This window comes from Paroedura picta, chromosome 14 (genome assembly GCF_049243985.1).
Source record: "Paroedura picta isolate Pp20150507F chromosome 14, Ppicta_v3.0, whole genome shotgun sequence".
Lineage (NCBI taxonomy): Eukaryota > Metazoa > Chordata > Lepidosauria > Squamata > Gekkonidae > Paroedura > Paroedura picta.
In genome coordinates, this window is record NC_135382.1 from 24,293,382 (window position 1) to 24,312,017 (window position 18,636).

Genomic DNA, 18,636 nt, shown 5'->3' on the forward strand with positions numbered 1-18,636 from the left:
CTTGAAAAAACTTTGAAAAGGGAAAAAAAGAGAAAAAAACATCCTTTATCTTATTGTTCCAGGATATTATAAATAAAACTCATCTTTCTGGAAATGCCTCAACAAATCTTCTTGTTTTGTACTTCTCCTTTGATGTGTTCTTTTTAACTATGAGAGCGATTTTCTTTCTTTCTTTCTTTCTTTCTTTCTTTCTTTCTTTCTTTCTTTCTTTCTTTCTTTCTTTCTTTCTTTCTTTCTTTCTTTCTTTCTTTCTTTCTTTCTTTCTTTCTTTCTTTCTTTCCAGTCAGCTTCTCAAATAAACAAACTTGGCATGTTCAGCAAAAGCCATTTATTGAAAAAGAAGTGAACTAAGCTTATGATATTTCTTAAGACTAAATTTCAATCGATATACTCCCCATCAGTTCTCCCTTCATGTCCTGTCATGCCACTCTGCCTCAAAAGGTAACCTCCCCATTTTCCCAGGTACATTGTTACACCCAGGTGCAATCCCCAACCACCAGACTCCAAGAACAGTCTCCAAGAACAGTACACTGTAGATAGCACTGAAAGTTCCTCTCTTCCAAACACACATCTATCCACATAAAGTTAACACATAGCCTAAACAGAGATCAAAGTGAAACTTAAAAAAAATCCCATAATCCCCAAACATTCCCAAAATCATCAAATGATCTCTCCATTTCTCCTCCTGCACAGAAAATATACAAAGAATACACACAGTAAAAATCATCGCAGAATGCTTGTGCCAACCCAGATCATGTCCGTACCTGTCCTTCCAAAGTCCATCCCCATATCTCCAGGAGTTTCCCAAACTGACAGTGGCAACCTTATCCCCCACCTGGCAACCAGCTTGGTGTAGTGGTTAGGAGTGCGGACTTCTAATCTGGCGAGCCAGGTTTGATTCCCCGCTCCCACACATGCAGCCAGCTGGGTGACCTTGGGCTGTCCCCAGCACTGAGAAAGCTGTTCTGACCAGGCAGTAATATCAGGCTCTCCCAGCCTCACCTCCCTCACAGGGTGTCTGTTGTGGGGAGAGGAAAGGGAAGGCGACTGTAAGCTGCTTTGAGACTCCTTCGGTTAGAGAAAAGCGGCATAGAAGAACAAACTCCTCTTCTTCTTCAGTAATATCAGGGCTCTGTCAGCCTGCCCACACCAAAACTGCTTCCTTTTCTCCCTCTCATCTCCCATTCGGGGACTCAGCTTCCCCAGAAATTGGGGATCTACATATTAAGGGAGGGGGGACTGGTGGGAGTCCCCTTGCCCCTTCCACTAGCAGGGAATTCAGTCTGGATCCCACCCTCTGTTATACCACAACCGGCTGCCCTCCCTGCTCATCACCAAAGCAGCACAGCCCGGCTGTCCACAGGCCATGCAGGGGGCTCTCTACATACTCGGGAGAGTTTTCCCAAAGTATATAAAATATAACTATATAAATAGAGTGAAAACAAAGATTAAGTGAAGACGAAATATTTCTGCAGCGCACAGAACGTTGACTGCACCTGAAGACGTTCAGAAGGGGGGAAAGTGTTGGGGGAAGTCAGCCTGTTCATTGAGCCCCCAAACTTTAGAGATCCCAGAGGAGTGGGCTAGGATTTCCAAACGCCCCTTCCTCAATATTCACTGCAAGATCCCAGTTTGGGCTCAGCATTGCCCATCTTGAAAATTCGGTGCCATTTCGAGGACTTTATGAACCATTCGATTCCTTTTGAGCTCTCCTTGGAATCGAAAAAAGCCACAAGAGCCAGGCTCTTGGACGCAAAGTTTGCTTACTCGGCAGATTCGTGAAATGTGTTGTTCTGTGGGATTTTTGTGTGACATTTGGGACTAGTTAACTCTGAGCAGACTGTTTATTTTATATTTCTCTGCCTCCCCTACTGGCTGCAGCCTTTTGCATGTGAATGACGTCACCAACGGTTATTTTACTGGCTGCCTGCTCTCACAACCACTTTTTATATGGTTTATGAGAGGAAGAAAGAACTGCATTTAATTTTATGTTTCAATCATCCGTCCCGTCTCCCCTCCCCCCCCCCAAAAAAAAATCTTAATTTAGAAGCTTAGCTGGAAGACTTCTGCAGTTTCATGCCTTTAGACTTCTGTATGGAATTCAGTTCCTTATGCAAAATCTTCCAAATGATTTGGAACCGTGAATGTCACTATTAAAAAAAAAAAAATGCATGATTAGAAGCCACGGGTGCCAACCTCCAGGTGGGGCCTGGGGATTCCCTGGATTTACAACTGGCCTCCAGTCCATAGGGATCCGTTCCCCTAGAGCAGGGGTAGTCACCTTGTGGTCCTCCAGATGTCCAAGGAGAACAATTCCCATGAGCCCCTGCCAGCAAACAGGGGCTCAGGGTAATCTGGGCTATCCGGGCTGCTACTAGTGACAGAGGTGCATAAATGAAGTAGATGAATACTGAATTGTGGCCCTCTTCCTCTCCCCTTGGCCACCAAATCTTGGCTCTCTTCTTCTCTCTTCCCTGCCAATTGCAGCAACTGTCAAGGAAGCGGAGTGCAACTTCCTTGCTCTCTGGTAAAGCTGTTCTGTCTCAAAGGAGAAAGAACTCGCTGCCCTATGGTGTGAGCCCCTAGGCAGTCTGGAAGGAAAGCCTGGAGGTAAACACACATGAACCTATGAAGCTTATATGCAATCAGTTCCTTGGTCCATCGAAGTCAGTATTGTCCACCCAGGCTGGCAGCTGCAGCTCTCCAGAGTCTAAGGCTGAGGTGTTTCCCTTTACCTCCTACCTGATCCTTTTAACTGGAGATGCCGGGGATTGAACCTGGGACCTTCTGCATGCCAAGCAGATGCTCTGCCTGTGAGCCACAGTAGTTCTCTTGTGCTCTGCTTCATCGACTGCATCGAGACACTTCTCCCCTTGGGGACTGGGATCTCGACCCAGCATCTCTGTGTGGGAGGGGGCCCACCCCTGATGTTATGGTTAGAGAGCGAGGAACCCCCCTCTCCCGTCTCTTTTTATACTCTGCTCATCTGTTTCCCATAAACACAGTAGATTGTTAAGCTGATATATGGGATCAGCATTTGTGTTTTCACCTTTGATATATGTGTGGTATCGATCAGTGCTTGTACCATGAAGGCTTCCGGCTATTCCCAAGAGTTCCACTCTGTTCTGTCCAATTAGCAGAGTTATTTAATTTTATTCCGAGTTGAAATGGGTAACCACCTTCACTGTCACGTTCCATCGCCCACCACTCTTGCCTTGATGAATGTTCCATGTTCCTTTCCCAGGGTGGATTTCCCTGTTCTTGCAGGTGACTGGAGGGAAGAGGTCTGCTTAAGCATGCACAGAGTGCTTTCCGCCAGATGCAGGAAAAAGTGCAGGGCTTCCCGGAAAAGGGGGTGCATGTGTTTTTGGCAAGCTCTTACACTGCAGCTGTTTCTCCCCCTTATAAAAGGCTTTTTTAAATCCCATGTTCGAGGGGTGATGCGTGTTCTGGACTGTGCTACTTTAACTTGTGGGCAGGACCTTGTGTTTCTCTGAACTTTCCCTCTAGTAACCTTCCTTCATTCAGAGAATCTATAATCTGGGCCTAAAGCAGTTGAAAAGATAGGGATATCTCTTATGTTGGATGGGAATTGGAAGAGAAAGAAAAGCAGCAAGGATTGAACTCAGGTATCTCTTATACCATGCCATGGCTGCCTCTGAGCATGTATAAAGTGTTTTTCTCCTTCCAACTTCTGAGGCCTAATTGACATGATGGGTTCTTGATCCAAGGGCTGTGTCAGGTCAGGGTGTGTAGTCCCAAGATGGGAGTAAGGGCACCCACTCGAGGGCCGTTTCAAAGCTTGGAAAAGCAGTTGGTGTGTGGGCAGTAGGGGCTAAATCTCCTTTTCCCCACAATGCAGTTCCTATTTGAGTTGGGAAAATAAGCAGTTGTCATGTGGCTTCAGAAAACCCAACCTAGCCCAGGAAAGGCCCTGTGTTGGGGTCCATCAGTCAACTCCCATGACAGACAGGCAGACATGTGAAGTAAAAGCATGCAAAACTAGCATGGTGCAGTCATTAGAGTTGTGTTCACTTTCAAGATCTGGTTTCAAATCCAACTGCAGCAATAGGGGATGCTGAACACGGGAAGCTGCCTTCTATTGAGACAGAGATCAGCTTGATTTACTCAGATCTACAGTAGCTCTCCAGGGAGAGATCTTCCACACCCCCTACATCCTGACTCCCATTCACAGGAGATGCCAGAGACCAAACCAAGGACTCCCTATGTGCAAAGCTCCACGACCCAGCCACAGTCCCCTTCTGCAACCTGTGCCGTTCTCACTCCTCACCTGGCCTACCGCACAGGGCTGTTGTGAGCATACCACTGTGGAGGGAGGGTGGGACAAAATGAGGGGATGAGACATAAGCCTCTTTGCCTGCACAGCAGCAGCAGCCAAAGAAGAAGAAAATAAATAAATACAAAGGAGGGTTTTGAGGGAGGCGCTGGAAGTCTCCCCCTCTCACAAGCAAAGGGAAGGGAAGGCGACCTCTTTTGCGCTGAGTCTTCGCGGGGACGCCTCTGGGCGTGTGCAGAGTGCCCTTCTCCCCTTCCCCGAAGCTAGGGAGGGGGAGCGGGGCCCAGCGCCTCTGGCCGGGCCAAGGCAGCCAGGCAGACAGCAGGCAGGCAGGCAGGCAGGCGAGCTCCGCCTCTCCCCGCCCCTCGGCCTCGGCTGCCGGTGCTTCCCTCCGCCCCAGCCGGCCTGCCTGTCGCCTGACGGCCGCAAAAGACGCCGCCGCCGCCGATCCCCCCGTTTACAGCAGCCGCAAGTGAGGTGAGTCGCAGCCCCACGACCCCCGGGGCGGGATTGGGGGTCCCTCAGGCGCCCCTCGGCAGGGCCGCCCAGCCCGGGGAGGGGAGGGGAGGGGAGGGGGAGGGGGAGGGGGAGGGGGCGAGAGGAAGGGGAAGCCTGCCCTTTTATTCTCTCTCTGTCTCTCTTTTTGGTGCAACACTTTTAATATTGGGGGGGGGGGGCTTCTGCTGTTCTGCAGCCCCTTCCTCTTCCTGCCCCCCCACCCCCCCAGCAGGCCTTTGTTTGGGGGAGTTTCCTCTCCCCCTCCCTGTTTGTAAACAAGAGACCTCCCCTCTGCTCGAGCCTCTCCTGGAGGGGGAAATGTTGGATTCCGCTTCTGGCTCTCCCCCGCCCCCAATCTGAAATCTTCCCGATTTCTGTTCTTGCTAGGGAGGTCTCCTCTCCGTTGTTGCGGAAGGTGGTGGTGGGGGGGGTCGTTCTCTGTCTCCAAAGCAGACCCTCCCCAAAGAGGAGGAAGCAGGGAGAAAGGGGGGCAGAAATCGACCCTCCCCAGCAAATGGGCTGGGGGTGGAGAAAGGGGGCAGGATTCCTAATGGTTGTGGTGGGCCAGGAATTCCCCCCCCTCCAGTTATCATTGTTGTGTTGGGTGGGGTGGGGGAGAAAGTGGGATAGAAATCTTCCAGCACAGCTGCTGGGGAGGGAAAAGATGAGTCAGGAATTCCCTCCCCCTAAATTATTCCTGTTGTGCCTGGGGGGAGAAGAACAACTTGGTGGGTCAGGAATCTACCCCCCCACCCCCCTGAACTATTACTGGTAGCTCAGGAGGAGATAATCTTGCCTAATCCCCCCCCCCAAAAAAAAGGAAATATGGGAGAGTGGATGTGTAAGCTAAGGGACTGGTTTCCAAAAGGACCAGAGTATTGGGGGGTGGGGGATATAGCTTCATTGTTTTGCATAAGACAAGGTGTGTTTTTGCAGCCTGTTTTTGGGATGGGGGTGGTATTAAAAAGGGCAGAAAAGCAAATGTGGTTGGGTGGAGTAATCCCTCTTGTCTCTGTATTTCGTTTTCTCCAACCTGGTGGGAAGACAGATTGATTCTCAGTGTTTGTTCTGCTGAGATGCACGCAGGGTCCTAATAATTGACAAAGTTTTGATGGGGTCTCAGGGTGGTTTTGCTTGTGCCCCAAGAGAGAAGATGGGAACTGCAGTGAATTTTTTTTTCCCCTTACTGCTCCTGTTGTGTACTGTTTCTACCTGAGCTAGTAGGGGAGTGCTGTTTACATGCTCATTTGTAACAGTTTTCTTAAGTGGGCAAGCCCTTCTGCTCGTGGTGGTTCAAACCCTGTCCATGTGGGTGGTGTGAAAGAGGGCATTGTGGTTTATTTAGAGATGTGGAAAGGATTAATAAAAGGTGAGGTAAAGAAATTTCTCTAATTTCTCTATTCAATATTGATAACATTACATTATGTAACTTTAAAAGGTAAAGGTAAAGGTATCCCCTGTGCAAGCACCGAGTCATGTCTGACTCTTGGGGTGACGCCCTCCAGCGTTTTCATGGCAGACTCAATACGGGGTGGTTTGCCATTCCCTTCCCCAGTCATTACCGTTTACCCCCCAGCAAGCTGGGTACTCATTTTGCCGACCTCGCGAGGATGGAAGGCTGAGTCAACCTTGAGCCAGCTGCTGGAACCGAACTCCCAGCCTCATGGTCAGAGCTTCAGACAGCATGTCAACTGCATTACCACCCTGCGCCACAAGAGGCTCATTATGTAACTTTACATGCTTATAAACACATAGCTTCTTTTCAAAATCTGAACTCTCCCACTAATACAGAGGATTGGGCTAAACATGGCTTTGCTTCAGGTGGATTCTTCTGCCGTATTTATGTCCTCCTGTCTCCCACTCCTTATTCTCTCAAGTGTTCACCCATTGCTGGTCAGCCAAAAAAACTCTGTTCTGGATCTAGATCGTCCTGGCATTGCATTCCTTCTCCATACCTGGTCTGCAGGCTTGGCTATGCAATCTGCTGCCCAGGGTGTGGTGAAGTATTTGGTGTCTTTCCAAGCTACTTGGTGGTGGTTGGGTGTTCCACCTTACTCCTGTTGCTCCTTTCTCTCCATCAACTCCCCGGTTGACCCTTTCGTGGCCATCACTCAGATACACCCCCTCCCCAGCATTCTCTCTGTCTCCTTAGCAACCCAAACCTCTCACCAGCTTCCTTTCTCTTCCTCTGGCCATTCCCTATATAAAATGTTTTTCACAGGCCCTGGTAAGGAGGAATTTTGCTCTTGAGGGACCTGGGGAGGAAACGAACTTGTGGGTATGGAGACATCAGGTCCGCGGACGTCTTGCTTGGGCTGCATTTGCCGGCACCTCTGTCGGTGGGATGAGAACTCAGTTGTTTCTGATCATTGGAAGGAAAAGGGTTTGCCAACCATGCAAAACAGTCCTTCCTCAGGAAGGCACCAGTTACTGATCCAAGGCAGAAAGAGGACACTTTGACTGGCTCATGTTTAGTGCTTTCTTGGGGCTTCCTACCCGTCTTGTTTGGAAGGGATATTCTTGCCTGATGCTTTGTGTCTACTGCTGCCCCTTCGACAAAATGTTTCTCTGTATTCTCTTTTGCCCCTTGGGGAATCTGGTATATGGGAGACTGGGAGGAGGATCTCCCTAGTAGGCCCCAAAGGATGGTCTTTAAGGAGAGTCTGACTAGTCCTTTTTGCTTGGTTCTTTCACCCCACTGAGTGTCTTCAATGGGAGAGACTGGAAATACTTTTGTATCTCTCCCCCCCCCCCCCCGAGGGATGCCTTCCTCCTTGGCCAGCACAATAAACTCTGTTCTGATGGGGGACAGAGGCAGAAGGGGGTTGCCCCATGCTTTGGTGGAGAGGAGATCAATAGGACTCACTTCTGTCTATGGCACAGCAACCGGCTTGCCTGCCCTGCGTTCTTAAAGCACTTATCCCCTATACCTTGTTGTGGAATATGGATGCAGACCCAGAGAGCGTGACTGGAAGGAGAGGTACTTAGACACAGTGTCCAAGGCAGGGCCTGAAGCATTCGGATGCTGCTAGTGCTTGCATAATAGAACCAGTGTGTGTACTTTCACGTTGGAAAACAATAAAGGTTTGGATCTTTACTGGAGTGGGAAGCCCTTTTGCAGGTCTATGTGAGCAGTGGGAAAGGGGGAAACAGTAACTTAATGGTGCATTTAATGATAATAACAACATAAGGCCAGCCCCGAGGATCAGTGTTTCCTCGTCAGCATTTGAGCAAGAAGGAATGTTTGCATATTGCTTTGGGTTGTGGCCTTAGATTAGAAGGATGACACATAAGCTTGGGTGTGTGTTTTCTCCCCGTTCAGGTCAACCCACAGTAACATCGTGACCCTGCTGCGTGATCACTTGGCCGTTCCTCTGCCTGGGCCAATGCTAGATCTGGAAGTGGTTCCCGAGCGATCTCTTGGGAATGAGCAATGGGAATTTACCTTGGGTAAGTAGCCTGTTGCCCTTGCAAGCCTCTCTTTCTTTCTTTCTTTCTTTCTTTCTTTCTTTCTTTCTTTCTTTCTTTCTTTCTTTCTTTCTTTCTTTCTTTCTTTCTTTCTTTCTTTCTTTCTTTCTTTCTTTCTTTCTTTCTTTCTTTCTTTCTTTCTTTCTTCTTCCTTCCTTCCTTCCTTCCTTCCTTCCTTCCTTCCCTCCCTCCCTCCCTCCCTCCCTCCCTCCCTCCCTCCCTCCCTCCCTCCCTCCCTCCCCCCCCCAACAACACAGGGACTTTCCTTCCAGCATTGTTCTGAGAGAGGGGTTCTCCTTCAGTAAGTAAAAAAGAAATGCCTTTGGACTAGACAAGGATCCATTCTGCACATTAAATATAATGAGGTGACAGATCTGTTGGTTGTAGAGTTTTGTAGAAGAATTCTGGGGCTGTCTCACTTCAGGAGGCTACAGATATTAACAGACATTTTTGGTCTTCGCAGCCCAAGAAGGACCCTTGGACACATTAATCAGAACCGCAGGAGGAAATGTTCTGCAGACCATCTCCTGATGTTAGTTTGTTGTATGGAACGATTTTTTTTTTTAAGTGCAAGGGAGCATTGAAACATGACCTTGCACCTGTAGTCTTCTGAAGTGGCGTGGACAACATTCTACCACCTACTTTACATATCTGAAACTTGCAGAGCAGCTCTTGGTTTACCTGTCAATGCTCTTTTGGGTGCCCTTAGACAGAGTAATATTTTGTTTCTGCTCTGCTTTGGCACTTCCTCCTCCTCATGTAATTCTAGCAGAGTTAGCAACACCCATCTGAGATCACATGGCTATCGCTCAGAACAGCTGGCATCTAGACCTGTCGGAAGCCAGGCCTTTGAAACTTGCACACAGCTTTCCAGGCAATGATCTTGGGCAGCATATAGATGTCTGAACGAATCTTGGGGTGCTGGTTGCAGTGGTCCCAGGGAATGGTGGCAGTTTCAACTGTGATTTGGCTGTCAGGGAAAGCTCATGTAGCACAGAGGATGAGGCGTGAAACCAGGGACACCTGTCCAAGTCCTTGCTCAGCCATGGAGCTCACTGGGTGGCCTGGAACCATTTCTTCTGCCTTAAACTACCTACCAGAGGGGTTGTGTGGATGAAATGGAATAACCATGTAGATTAGCCTGAACTCCTTGGAGGAAAATAACCTAAATCAGCTTAGCCTAGATCTACTGAAGGATCTGATATACAGTTGTCACAGTTGCTGTAGTTGACCTTCTCCATGCACTGTTCCCACAGCTGGTGGAAGTGGTAAGAGCAACTCTCTTCTCTTACCCCCATAAGCCTAAGAAGGAGAGTTAAATATTGTAACGCTTGGGTGACCTCTCTGTGGCAATTTCTGCTTTAGTTTAATAAATGTAATACTGAAGAAAATGTAATGCTTGAGCTATGCAAGTGTAACACTTTTGCATATAGCAAGTGTTTTTCTGCACCTGATAAATATAGTGAAATGTTTACCTAATGTAATCATTATATTTTGGCTGCTCCGCATGACGTCACCAACCTCCTGCGTCCGGCCAGCAAACTGCTCGCTGCATTTGTCATTTTAAAGCGTGAGTTGGTAAATCCCAAAAAGTGGATTCACCAACCTAAAAAGCTCTGTCCCCCAGTGGACAACCAGCAGCCCAGCAACCAAGGAAATGTAAGGAAGCGAAGAAGCGTCACCTCCAATGTCCCACCCTTCTTTGGAACGGGCTTTGAAGCTAGTATATATATATTTCTCTCTCTGTTCTTCCTGTATCTCTCTCTTACTTTCTTTCCATCTATCTACATTTCTTTCTATCACTCTTTTCTCTCTTATCTTTCTTTCTCTTTTTCTCTTATCAGTCTCTCCTATGTAACACCCCCCCCCCCCCCCATGTTATTGCCCATTGTATTAACATCTACAACGGGCTTTAATTCTAGTACTTGAATAATGCAGTGTTTTCAGTGTTCTAAAGTCTGGTATCAGAACATGTTGGCAGCCCTTTTGTGATTGTATGAAATTGTTTTTGTCCAAACTGTACAGTTTACTTCCTTCAGTAAAAAAAAATTGGTTTTCTCAGGTGCCAAAAGTTAAGATAGGCATACTAAGGTAACATAACAGTGCGGTAGTTTGCGGCTCTCAAGTCTTTGGTGGAATCTTTGCATTTTTCTTGTAGAACTCGAAGGCCTTTATACTTCTATCAGCATGTCAAGGAATACAATTGATAAGCTAACTAAAGTAATTTTAGATTTGTTAGGAAAGTAAGAATTGCGTATTCCTCAGTTTTCTGGAAAATTTCAGGGGTTTGAGGATAAACCACATCCTTCCCGTTGTTTCAAAATTTTCAGAAATTTAAAACAATTTTAGATGTCATTCTACCTACCCAATACCTGGTCAAATAAGTGACTCTTGTTCAGCTTCTGAAACATTCTACAGCTAGGGTTCTGGCGGACCTGCAGAAATGGGTGCTTTCAGACAAATCCAGTGTGTGGTGCTCATTAAAAACTCTGTCATTTGGTGTGAACTGATGATCCCGGGCCAGCAGGGATTAGCTATGGCTCTGGAAGAGCCTCTCCCTTGCATGCAGAAGGTCCCCATTTCAACCCCTGGCATCTTCAGTTAAAGGGATCAGGCAGCAGGTGATGTGAAAGACCTCTACTTGATACTCTCTGCCAGTCTTAAACACCATTGATGGACCGATGGATCTGATTCAGGGGTAGTCAAACTGCGGCCCTCCAGATGTCCACGGACTACAATTCCCAGGAGCCCCTGCCAGCGAATGCTGGCAGGGGCTCATGGGAATTGTAGTCCATGGACATCTGGAAGGCTGCAGGTTCCTGTGAGTGTGAGATTGGTGTATGCTGCTCTTTCCTAGGGTTACAAACAGGCTTTTTGTGGCATGAAGGTAAATAACATCACTTGGTAAATAACACCCTGTTAACCCTGTCATTCCAGGCAGTTGCAGACTCTGTTCTTAGGTTGTCATCTCTCTGTGATATTTGTTTATATTTTATCTGAAGCTCATTACGCTTCATGCAAGCCCTAGATTATGTGTACAGTTTTGCGTCTGTGTTTACCTGCTTCAGTCATCGCTTGCATTCTCTCGGTCCCTGTAAGCGTACCAGCCCTGTGATTCTCCGCTGTGTAGCTAGAGACCGTCTGCTTGCGTCATTCTCCCAACTCCCACAGCCCTCTTAAACAATATTTAATATTGTCTGAAATCATTTCCAGTGTTGCTAGCCTTCCCGGTTCATAAGCAAATGCGCCTCCAGTGAAATCATAAACAGAGTTATCTGTCTAATACTGACGTGTGGCCCCCCGTATGCGGATATCTAAATCTGTGCATCAGGGCTACAGATTCTCCTGCAAATTCGGGGGACTCCCCCTGTGGCTAGTGCAAAAATCTGAAATTTTGATTCTGCCGAGCTTGGCAGCAGCAAGTAAAGCCGGCAGTTACTCCAGGCCTGAAGTTGCTGTGCTGCCCCTGTGGCCAGACTCAAAGGTGGGTAGTGAAGCCTGGAGCTAGCCACTCTCAGCATTGTGTCCCTCCCACCCACAGAAGTCTCTCAGGCCCTGCACTTGTCCCCTTCTAAGGGCAATTGCTTCAGTGGATTTTGAAAGGTGCAACTCAGTTTGGCATTACTCTGCTGGAATGGCTGACTTATTTTTCTGTTCTCAAAATTCTCAGGGCAAGGCCTGTCAGCCAGGTATCTCCATGTGTGAGTTGAGTTTATTGAGTATTATTGTTGTGAAATCTCACGAAGCCTCTCAGTTCATCTGTATTCTACCGTGTTGTTGCTACCCTGGCATCTGAGTGCAGAATAATTGCCCATCTTGGAAATGTTAGCAACGCTGGTGGTGATAAATGCTGTCTGGCAGAGCTGTGCAGCTCTCTAAATGCTGGCAAGCAAACTCCTCTGGGATCCTCCAAGTTGCTTGCTCCGATGGAGCTTGATCCATTAGACGCGTTCCCCAAATTTTCCTGTAGAAGCTCCTATTCCACTCGTGGTGATCTCTTTGGCACGGATGCCTTGCATAATCGTGTCTTAACCAGGCTTGTGCCTGAATGTTCAAGTTGGTGTTGACTGTGGTCTTGAAGCTTCTACCAGGCCAGATTTTCCCCATGGCTCTGCCCCGAGCCATTTTACATGGAATCATTGATTTTTCTCCCGGAGAGTTCACAGCGTTCTTCAGAGTTGTCAGTCAGCTTTCCATCTGATACCCTTTAAAACACTGATGGTGCAACGTTCTCATGCTGTTTATTTGCTTTCCTGCCATGTAGCTCAGGGTGGTGTTACAGGGTCCCCTCCCCCATTTCATCTTCCTAACATCCCTGTGCAGTAAACTTGGCTAAGAGAGATGGACTGAGCCAGGGCTTTTTCAGCTGTATGACTGAGAAGGGGGTGTGGACTTGGATCTCCTTGATCGTATTCGGACTCATCTAGTGCTCTCCAGTATTGTCACCTGCCCAGGAGCCCATTGTAAAAGGGGAAGGGTGGTATACAAGTATAAGAAATAAAAGAAATAAGAAACAAAAATATATCAGTCACTGTTCTCCTTATTTATTTATTGAATTCATATGGCTGCTGCTCCTGGCCAACCAACATGTGGAGGCTTACAACACTTCAGATAAAAACAGTAATGAAACCACATACATAATTCCCTCCCGTCCCATTCCCAGATTATTCCCACCCCCGTATATGCTAGGCCACTCGCCTCTAGTGAACCCCTGGGGATGTGTGAATCACTGTTTTCAGCAAGATCATCTATGTAAGTTTAACGTAATTCATGGATTCCAGTCCAGGATCTAAACAGGCATCAGAAACATGGAGACTTGTGCATTTTCCGAAGCTGAGCTGGCTTTTCTAGGTGCTATCTGAGGGCTTTGTCTGCTTTTCATAAAGAGAAGACCTTCTGGGTGAGCCTGGCGACATTAATAAGGCTTGTATACCTTAAGGGAGGCCTGCCTGCTCTTTGTGTTCCTCTTACAGTTGCACACCTCGGGAATCATATTAAGCTGATCTCCTGAATGACTGGAAGGCACTTGGAACTTAATGGTATCCTTTGAGCTTATGGTTCTGCAATTATAATTTACTGGTTCTCTTTATATGCAAGTTAATCACCCTGATAGTAATTCTACATATGAGCCCTGTAGTAAGATTGCTGATGCCCTCACCACCAGGTTTCCAAACAGCTTTGCTTCACTCTGCTCTCTGTGCAAGCGATTTCCTCCGTCCTCCCGGTTGTTAAATGGTTTTAATATTGTGGGTTTGAAAAGGTGCTTCCCTTCCTGGCATTATGACACAATCACTTGATTAAACCCGATGCATGATAAGCAAGAGGTCCCGAGCTGAATAGGGATATGTTTTGTCAACGCAGCAGGATATGTTTCACCAGGGCACCGCAGTCGCTCCAGGAACAGCCTGGCAAGAATTCACACACATCCCCTCCAAAAAGCACCTCCCCGCTCCTTGTGGTTTGGCAGAAAGGGGCATGTATGAAGCCACTTATTGTTTGGATCCTTTCCAAACCCATTTTAGGCTTGGTTATGGGAGGAGTGCTACTGGTTCTGTGCCAGGAGATGGACAGAGGGAGTGCGACTGTTGATTCTCATGGATAGCGTTGCCGGCTCCAGTTTGGGAAACTGGAGATTAGGGGATGGATCTGGGGGAGGACAGGGTTTGGGGAGGGAGGGAGGGAGGGAAGGGGGACCTCAGCAAGTACAATGCCACAGCACCCATGCTCACAGCATCCCTGAAGGACCTACCTGACCACTGTGGCCATCTTTGGAGGCCCTACCTTCTGAGAATAGACGGGTGGCAACCTGGCAGAGAGCCTTCTCCGTTGTGGCATCAGAATTCCCGAACTCTCTCCAAAGGGAATCTTGTCTGTCTGCTTCTGTTGCCATCATAATTGTTTTGTTTGTCATTTGCTCAGTGATCCCTCCTTCCTGCTCAATGTTTTGTTGTTTTTATACGTATGTTTTAGCTCTGGTTTTAATGTCTTTTGTTGGTTGTAATGATAGTCAGGATGTGGTTATATTTGTTATGTTTATGTTTATAATTTGCTAGCAGCCCTGATGCGGGCATAAAGGTGGGATATATATCTTGTCAATACTAATGAAGTAGACAAGGAAATAGTGTTGCATGAAAGATCTTCCTTTTCCTCTTAAACTGATTGGCTGTCGTAAATCCGCTAGTGACTTTCCAACAGCAGATCTCATATCATCTTTCGCTGGCAATACAATATTGACCAGATTTAGGCGATAAAATTGTAAAACATACCCAGGGGGAAGGGGAGGATCCTACCATTATATTTATGTATTAAAATATTTATACTCCACCCGTTCTTTTGTCTGAAGTCTTCCTCCAGTCTAAGATGCCTTCCTCCACCATTACAGGCTCTTCCATTGGAGGAAAAACCAGTTAAATTTGTTGGAGGATGGCTTGATCTTCCCTGTTGCCTTCCTGAGTATGCTACTAATTGCGGCCCTCCGGATGTCCATGGACTACAATTCCCATGAGGCGCTGCCAGCAAATGCTGGCATGGGCTCATGGGAATTGTAGTCTATGGACATATGTAGGGCCGCAGTTTGACTACCCCTGGTTTTGACACTGGATTTTCCAGGGTCTCAGGTAGAGGTCTTCCGAATCACCTCTTGACTGGTCCTTTTTAACTGGATGGAATCTTCTGCATGCTAGGCAGATAATCTGTCACTGGCCACAATCTTTTCCGAAATACCTGGAGATTTGAGTGTGGAGCCTAAGAGTGGAGTTTGGGGAGGGGGTCATCAGTAGGGTACAACGTCATGCAGTCTACTTTCCAAAGCAGCTGTGTCAGAATAAATGCCTTAAATAAGTAATAAATAAGCAATCTGTGTAGTCTGGAGAACAGCCGTAAGTCTGAGTTCTCCAGCCCCTTCTCCTGGAGGCTGGCAACCCTAATGACACATCTTGTCCTGCTATGGAGCTTGAGTAGCGGCTTAGGTGCCAGGAGTGGGGAGCAAAGGAATTGTTCATGCAAGTGGAGGGTGGACTTCTAACTTGATGAAAGCAGTAGGGGTGATGATATGGCCATCCTCAGCCTCTTAGAAGCAAATACTGGGAACCAAAGATTGGCCTTAGCTTTGCATATGGCACCTTGGTGTGTTTCACAGGCATTGTCTAGCCATTTTCACACACACACACGGACTCCCCAGTAAGATAGGATCAAAATTACTCCCCTCTACTGCAAATGGGACGCTGAAGCAGAGAGAACATAGGGACAGTGAAAACACAAACACACAAGAGTTTTCTCTAATAAAATCCTTGGCCAAGGTCACTCAGTGAATTCATAGCTGAAATTAAGGCTGAATTGTGGGGTAGGGGAGCTCACGTTCTTTCCTGCCGTGTGCCTCCAGCTGTTCTCAGAACTAAAGGCAAGAAGTTAGGAGGAACAAATTGGAAATTTGACAGCCCCCATTGGCATGCAGCGATCTGTTCTTAACGTGCTTGCTGCTTCCTTTTCAATTGTTTTTAAAAAGCCCAAATCAGGCGAATGAGCAAGGAGCTGCCAGTTTCTCCAGAGACGGTTGTTCCTGGCACAGTATGGACATCTGATGATAGCTGCCCCGTTTTCCAGTTGGAATTGCTAGCTTTAGGACAAGCTAAATCATCGAGCCTAAGGACCTATAATTAGAGCACAGTAAAATAAGCTAGAGATGGAAACCATTCAGCAACATACTTTTGGATATGCTGAATACCTTTCCCAGGAATACCATGTGCATTGGGGAGCTAACCCCTTCCCCCCGCTAATCCATCCTTTAGGAATTGCGGAGGTTAAATTTTGCCTCCAAGGCTTACCCAATACAGCCTTGAATTTGGGAAGGTTTTAAGGAGGGAAGCATTCTGACCATTATGGAATTTATGGTCAGGTTCATAGCCTCCTCTATTCCAAGAAGTCCCGGCAGGGAACTAGAGCCTACACTATTTCAGCCAGGGGTAGTCAAACTGCGGCCCTCCAAATATCCATGGACATTCGCTGGCAGGGGCTCATGGGAATTGTAGTCCATGGACATCTGGAGGGCCGCAGTTTGACTACCCCTGATTTAAGCGATCGTGGCTTCCTGCTGAAGGTCTCGGAAGACTTGTCTGAAAGCGTGAGGTGCTTAGAGGTTTCTCCACATGCTGTATTTTTAGGTTAGTACATCTAAGTGTGAAGGTACCATACAGGTGTTGGTGAACGTTTGTACTCAGATGCCCATCAGAGAATTAGGATTGGCTGCAGCTTCTTGCAGAAGAGGGACTTAGTGGCAAACCTGTTGTGCTGATGTGTAAATCGGTAACCCGATCTTGTCAGATCTTGGAAGCAAAACACAGTCGACCTTGGCTAGGATTTGGATGGGAGACCTCCAAGGAATTCGAGGGTCGTGATGCAGAGGCAAGCCTCTGAATGTCTTTTGGCTCGAAAACCTTACAGAGTCGTCCTGTAAGTCAGCTGTGATTTGACAGCACTTTCTGCCACCAGGGGACAGGCCCTGACAAACAGTTCTTTGGGGGCTGGGAGAGAGCTGCAGACGGGTCCTACAGACACAACGCTGAGATGTGAAGACTTAAGGCAGCTCCCAGCAAGTGAGAGGTTGTGAGCACAGTGAGCACAGATGAGCACACATCAAGGTTTAGCGAGTGGCAGAACATGCGTCGTCACTTGTGCGTCACTAAATTTGATTAAGTGTGCAGCTTTTACAGCCTAATTGAACTCGGTCTATAGCACCAGTCTTGACAATACCTTTTCTTGTCTTGCTTCTAAGAAAATGCTCTGGCTTGTTGGTTCGGCATAGAAGTGTGTGTGTTTTGTTTCCTTCCTAAGTTAATGAGACAACTGGGTTTAGTCATTGGCTGGAAATGCTTATGCTGTTCGACTTGTTATTCTTGGCCCTGGGGCCGGGATTGCCACATGTTGACCCTGCTGAGCAAACACATTTTTGCCCAACACGGCTCAGTGAGGAGCAGTGACTGTAACACTTCTTGGTGTGTTTTGTTTTGCGTTTTCCAGGAATGCCGTTGGCTCAGGCTGTAGCAATTCTTCAGAAGCACTGTCGCATCATCAAAAATGTCCAGGTTCTCTACAGTGAGCAGGTAAGTCACCATCTGGCTTGGCTGTTCTGTTCACCCCGGGTGGTACATAGCCCGCTCAGGATGTGTCAATATTGAGGAATGCCTGTACACACAATGGCTGGCCACATGACGTCCCGTCATCCCTTACGATTGCCACATCATGCAACACGTGGCTTTCTAAATATCCCATACTACGTCAGCAGTTAACAGGGAAAAATGGAAGATCTCTCTACTGCAAGCTTAAAAGGTAAAGGTATCCCCTGTGCAAGCACCGAGTCATGCCTGACCCTTGGGGTGACGCCCTCTAGCGTTTTCATGGCAGACTCAATACGGGGTGGTTTGCCAGTGCCTTCCCCAGTCATTACCGTTTACCCCCCAGCAAGCTGGGCACTCATTTTACCGACCTCGGAAGGATGGAAGGCTGAGTCGACCTTGAGCCGGCTGCTGGGATCGAACTCCCAGTCTCATGGGCAGAGCTTTCAGACTGCATGTCTGCTGCTTTACCGCTCTGCACCACAAGAGGCTCTACTGCAAGCTTAGAGGCTATGTATTACGACCTGAAATCCCCATTGTGGTGGGGTGTTGTTAGAACATTGGACTAGAACCTGACAGATCCTGGTTCAAATCACTGCTTGGCCATAGAAGCTAACTGGGTAACCTTTGCCACACTCATGCTCTCAGCCTAACCTGCCTCCCAAGGGTGGCGTGAGGATACGGTGGAGGCGAGAAGCACATCGTAAACCAAGTTGTGTCCCTTTTGGGGAGAAAGGCAGGCTGTCAATGAAGTGAATACAGTAAGAGCTTCCAGTTTAGATTGACCAATCAATACATATTTACAGCAAATACAGTATTTGTTCTGTTTTAGGTGGGGAGTTGAGAGTGATGTGGGGGTGACGTGCTGATGGGAGGGAGAGAAAGTCTGCAGCAGAGTGGTAAACAGCAGAAATGCTGTCTGAAGCTCTGCTCATGATGCTGGGAGTTCGATCTCAGCAGCCGGCTCAAGGTTGACTCAGCCTTCCATCCTTCCGAGGTGGGTAAAATGAGTACCCAGCTTGCTGGGGGGTAACGGTAATGACTGGGGAAGGCACTGGCAAACCACCCCGTATTGAGTCTGCCAAGAAAACACTGGAGGGTGTCACCCCAAGGGGCAGACATGACCCAGTGCTTGCACAGGGGATACCTTTACCTTTCAGAAGACAATAAATAGTCTCATTCTGTGAAATGAACTGTTGATCACAGCAGAGGATTTTGATGGATTTTTTTTTGGGGGAGGGAGGGCTTGGGCCATGACTGTAA

The 18,636-nt window shown here is 47.6% G+C and overlaps 1 protein-coding gene across 2 annotated transcripts in view; it reads left to right on the top strand.

Annotated features, from left to right (window-relative positions):
* Nucleotides 1-4,633: 4,633 nt before the first annotated feature.
* PHAF1 (phagophore assembly factor 1) overlaps nt 4,634-18,636 on the top strand; it is a 46,685-nt gene continuing 32,682 nt past the window's right edge. For both annotated transcript variants that reach the window (XM_077309878.1, XM_077309879.1), the window contains exons 1-3: nt 4,634-4,774; nt 8,118-8,245; nt 17,279-17,361. In XM_077309878.1, the coding sequence (XP_077165993.1) occupies nt 8,182-8,245; nt 17,279-17,361 (147 nt within the window). In that variant the 5' untranslated portion in view covers nt 4,634-4,774; nt 8,118-8,181. The remainder of the gene's footprint in view (nt 4,775-8,117; nt 8,246-17,278; nt 17,362-18,636) is intronic.